The sequence below is a fragment of the Sinocyclocheilus anshuiensis genome, unplaced genomic scaffold (genome assembly GCF_001515605.1).
Source record: "Sinocyclocheilus anshuiensis isolate Anshui unplaced genomic scaffold, SAMN03320099.WGS_v1.1 scaffold1136, whole genome shotgun sequence".
Classification (NCBI taxonomy): domain Eukaryota; kingdom Metazoa; phylum Chordata; class Actinopteri; order Cypriniformes; family Cyprinidae; genus Sinocyclocheilus; species Sinocyclocheilus anshuiensis.
Genome location: NW_015548521.1, coordinates 393,852 through 398,138, shown reverse-complemented (window position 1 = coordinate 398,138; position 4,287 = coordinate 393,852). Strand labels below are relative to the sequence as shown.

General features: G+C 37.6%; 1 protein-coding gene across 1 annotated transcript in view; it reads left to right on the top strand.

The window, feature by feature from the left end:
- Positions 1-1,749, top strand: part of LOC107656804 (sushi domain-containing protein 2-like) — a 25,781-nt gene extending 24,032 nt beyond the window's left edge. The window contains exon 15 of the mRNA XM_016444751.1: positions 1,100-1,749. Coding sequence (XP_016300237.1) covers positions 1,100-1,160 — 61 coding nt within the window. The 3' untranslated portion in view covers positions 1,161-1,749. The remainder of the gene's footprint in view (positions 1-1,099) is intronic.
- Positions 1,750-4,287: the final 2,538 nt, after the last annotated feature.

The window sequence follows — 4,287 nt, the reverse complement described above, 5'->3', positions numbered from 1 at the left end:
TCGCTCCCATTGCAAAGTCATTAACACAGAGACACACACACACACACACACACACACACACTCTCTCTCTCTGATGTGCTATTACGCTTCCTCATTCTGGTCCTATCACACATCAAAGTCAGAGCCGGGCCCCGTACAGGACAGATGGTTATCGCTAAACACTTTTGCCCACTGAACATTTACTGTATCTTATAATCATGAAGGCTCATGGAAATTAGTTTATATAGTGCTGCCAAATTCACGCTAAATATTTGGGCTTGGGTAAGAAAGACAAATCGCTCATATCTAAAAGAATTGTTTCTAAATGGATAAATCGGTTCTTTAGCACCTGAAGTTTAGTTGCTAGATTCATTACTGTATTTTGGTCCTTTTGTGTTTGGTTTGAAGCTGCCTGTCTGTATGCTAGTGTGCTCCAGATGTACATATAAAAGACACCGACCTGCTTTCAAACTACTTCTCATACCGTGGTCTGTTGGGCTGTGATTTATACATGCAAGAAAAAGATGACAGTCTTAATGAGCTCTTGGAATGCCATATAGAAAACGCCTTGAGGATGTTTCTGAACATAATGGTGCGGACAGCTCCAAAGAGCCAGGACTTTCTGTACTTTGTGCTCCAGGGTCACATTTGTATACCCAAAAGTGAGCTAAACTTGACAAAACCTCCAAAAACCTCCCTTTGTAAAACGGGTATAAAAATAAATTAAAGTTGTTTTTTTTTTATTAAAAAAATGCAGAAAGTTTTCTGCGAGGGGTATGGTTAGGGTGTGGGTTAGGATTTGCTTCTAAAATCTATATTTATCTTTATATAAAAACAATAGAAGTCAATGTAATGTCCCCATATAGATAGCTAAGTAAACGTGTGTGTGTGTTTGTGTGTGTGTGTGTGTGTGTGTAAATGGCTGCAATATAACAAAGAGTGAAAAATTGAAGGGGGTCTGAATACTTTCCGTACCCACTGTAGATAGCTAAGTAAACGTGTGTGTGTGTGTGTGTGTGTGTGTGTATGCACGCAAACATGCAATTTCAGCATTTGGAAGTCTGATGTTTGATGATTATTCATATTAATAATGGTTATGTTTTCTTTTTGTTTTTTTCAGAGAGGCGAGGAAACAACAAGATGACAAGGTGACCTATCAGCAGCCTGGGTCACATCTGTGATGTTCATCAGAGTGTGCATCCTTAGACATTTGTAAAAAGAGTTTATTAACAGTATTAGACTTGTTTAAATCTTATGTTTCTAATTTAACATTTTTTGTTTTAACATTAATTTTTGTCTGTGGGCAGTAGTTTAGTGTGTGTCTTGACTGATATTGTAAAAAATCTGATGATCAGATTAATGGCTGCCTCTAGAATTATCCACCTGGTCTGTAACATTGACTTATACCGCTGCTGAAGTTCATTTTAGATGTGTGTTGTCTGGCTATGAACCTCAAATGAGAGACTCCACCAGGTCCTGAGGATAGTAAACAACAGATCTGTTCCAAAACCTATTCAGGTGCTTCTGAAAAAAAAAAAAAATGACGACACCTTCTAAAAAAACAGGAAAAATCACAGTTAATACAATGCACTGTGTTCGGTGAAAAAAATGTCTAGCCAAAATGTATTTCAAACATATGGTTAATTAATATAAGTTGCACCGCACTGTAAAAAAATGATAAAATCAGTAAATTGCGTCAGCATGTTTTTCCATTACTTTAACTCATCAACTTAATTTTTCAAGTTACACAAGATTCAACTCAGTTTTTCTAGTCAGTTTAATATAATGCAATTTGAAATTATTTGCGCAGCCAATTCGATTGCACTTAAAAATTTAAGGCAGTAACTGAACTTAAGTTGAAATAAAATTTTCAAAATATATATATATATATTTTCAAAATAATTTCGTTTACACCTTTAAATATGAAAAATGTGACCTTTAAATATTGGAAAAATAAATCTAGGGGTGTTTTTTTAGTTTTTTTTCCCCAAACACATTTGCTGTGTAGGTCTACCAAAATGATATACAGATGTCAACTAACACTTGCATGCAGTATATTATATTCATTCTTATTGGAAATTCACTATTGTCGCCAATGTTTCTGCACATTTTATGATTATTAGAGTGGTTTAAGACATGTGAATGTCAGTCTCTTTTGGATTCAGTCGCATTTAGTATCCTGTGAGAGCGCTGTGTGTGTGTGTGTGTGTAAATTTTAAAATTGTTGCTCATTTTCTATATGCTTTCAACAAGCGTGTTGTATTCTAAAATACCACATTTGACCATTTTGCAGATTCTGCCTGAGACTTCTTAGATTCCGTAACAGTTAGAATACTGTTTATAGTGCAGTTGCCTAAGTAGGCACCAATCAAGGCAGCTCACTAGGTTTTGGAACAGAGCTCACGTGTGAGTCTTCTTTAACATCTTTTTTGTCTACATTTACATTTCTTCCAGTTTGATTTTGAAATAAAGCCTCATACTGAGTTCATTTTGTCTCATTTTACACACACACATACCACAGAAAGCACTGGTGTAACGGAAGCTGGCTCTGGATCAGTGTACAAGGGCAAATGTCCACTCAAACGTATCCATCATCTAGCCACAGGTCTCCATGCAGCACTTGCACTGGAGTAACTTTTCCTTTGGAAAACAAATGCGGGAAGAGAACGGGAAACAGGAGGAATGCGCGGCCCATGCCCCGATGACTCTGAGCGATAGATGGTCAGCATGTGCTCACCCCAATTAAAATGATCTGGACCACTTGACGAGAAGTGTTTCCACTGTGTAGGTGATTTGAACTAGCGCTCTATCCCACTTGCAGATGTGGAACGTGTCTTTTCCCAAACATTCGTTTGCAGAAGTTACTTGAAAACTGAAACGCACAACTGTCCTGGAGCTCTACACCGGTGGTCCTCACAGATAACACAGTTTAATCACACTTTGTTCCAATTTCAGATCTTAGTCTGTGTTGGGAAGGAGATGCGGTTGGGCAGGGCTCATTTGGGGTTAGTCAGACTTCAAATGAGATGAATGCGTTCTTTGTGAAAGCTTTCAATGTGCTTGCGTTTATTTAGCTTGATTAGTTTAACTGAAGTGAAATGCAGGTAAATCTCTGATTTGTTCTGGCCAGTTTACCTTCAAAGCCCAAATTTCTCATTACATTACCCTTTTATCCTGTTAAACTGTGGGATTTAGCACATCTTATGTTTGTCTGACACTTTTGTGCAGGTGTAAATGTTCATAAAGCTCATGTCACACTTATAATCCATCAGCTTCTCATCCAGGCAGATATCAACTCAGCTGGAAAGATCGGGATTCGATCTGATTGAAGAGTAACGGGTGAACATCTCTTCTGGAGTTTCACCTGATCTCCGCGTGTATTGTGCAGTTTTGAACCTGTTGTATGGAGTCTGCAAAATGAATCTGAATTGATGTTTGTTGAGTCTGGTTTGTGTTTAGATTTCAATCTACCGTTTATCTGTGTTTAGATTGAGTTTGTCTACTTGAACTATGAAAGAAAGGGCAGGATCCGGCTGTTGATGGACTCAAACTTCTGCTTGAGCTGCTTTACTGTAAAGTTGTTCTTTAAAAGGACGTTCTGTCCAATGCACCCGAGTTCCTTTTAAGAGGATGAGAAAAGCAGCGGATTTATGAAAGCTTCAGTAACTATTTACTTTAAAGGGGTCATATGATGCTATTTTAAAGATCATTATTTTGTGTATTTGGTGTAACAGAATATGTCATAAAATGCGTTGCACAAATTCGAACATCTGGGTTGTGCTGCTCTGTTGTAAATAAATCTTAACCAATTATTCCTAAATGCATCTACTTCCGGAAGGCCAAATAAAGTGCTTTTGCTTTCGCACTGAAACACACAGCCTCTCCCTGACATGCTGCATCAACACTACTGCTGTTCCTGAAACCACGCCTTCTTTCTTTGCGTGCACATTTGGGCGGCATTATGCAAATCTTCCCACATCGTGACGTAGACATGTGGGGGCGTGTTAGAACGAGCCGTTTTAGGTAGGTGTGGCTGACTCTGAACTTTTATAAAGAATATCTCTTTGGATTTGAGACTTTAGTCTTTGCAACTTTACAGATCTTCTTTATGCACCAAGAGCTTGTAACACTCCAAAGAGAAAGGAAAAATTGAAATCGCATCATATGACCCCTTTAAAGCCTTTGTGTATAATGCATTATAAAAGTAGTTTTAATGCATATGCACCTTATAATACATTGCACAATCTCATGAATAATTGTAACCACAGTTAATACATTATAACACTTATCAATTCATTGTTACACTAT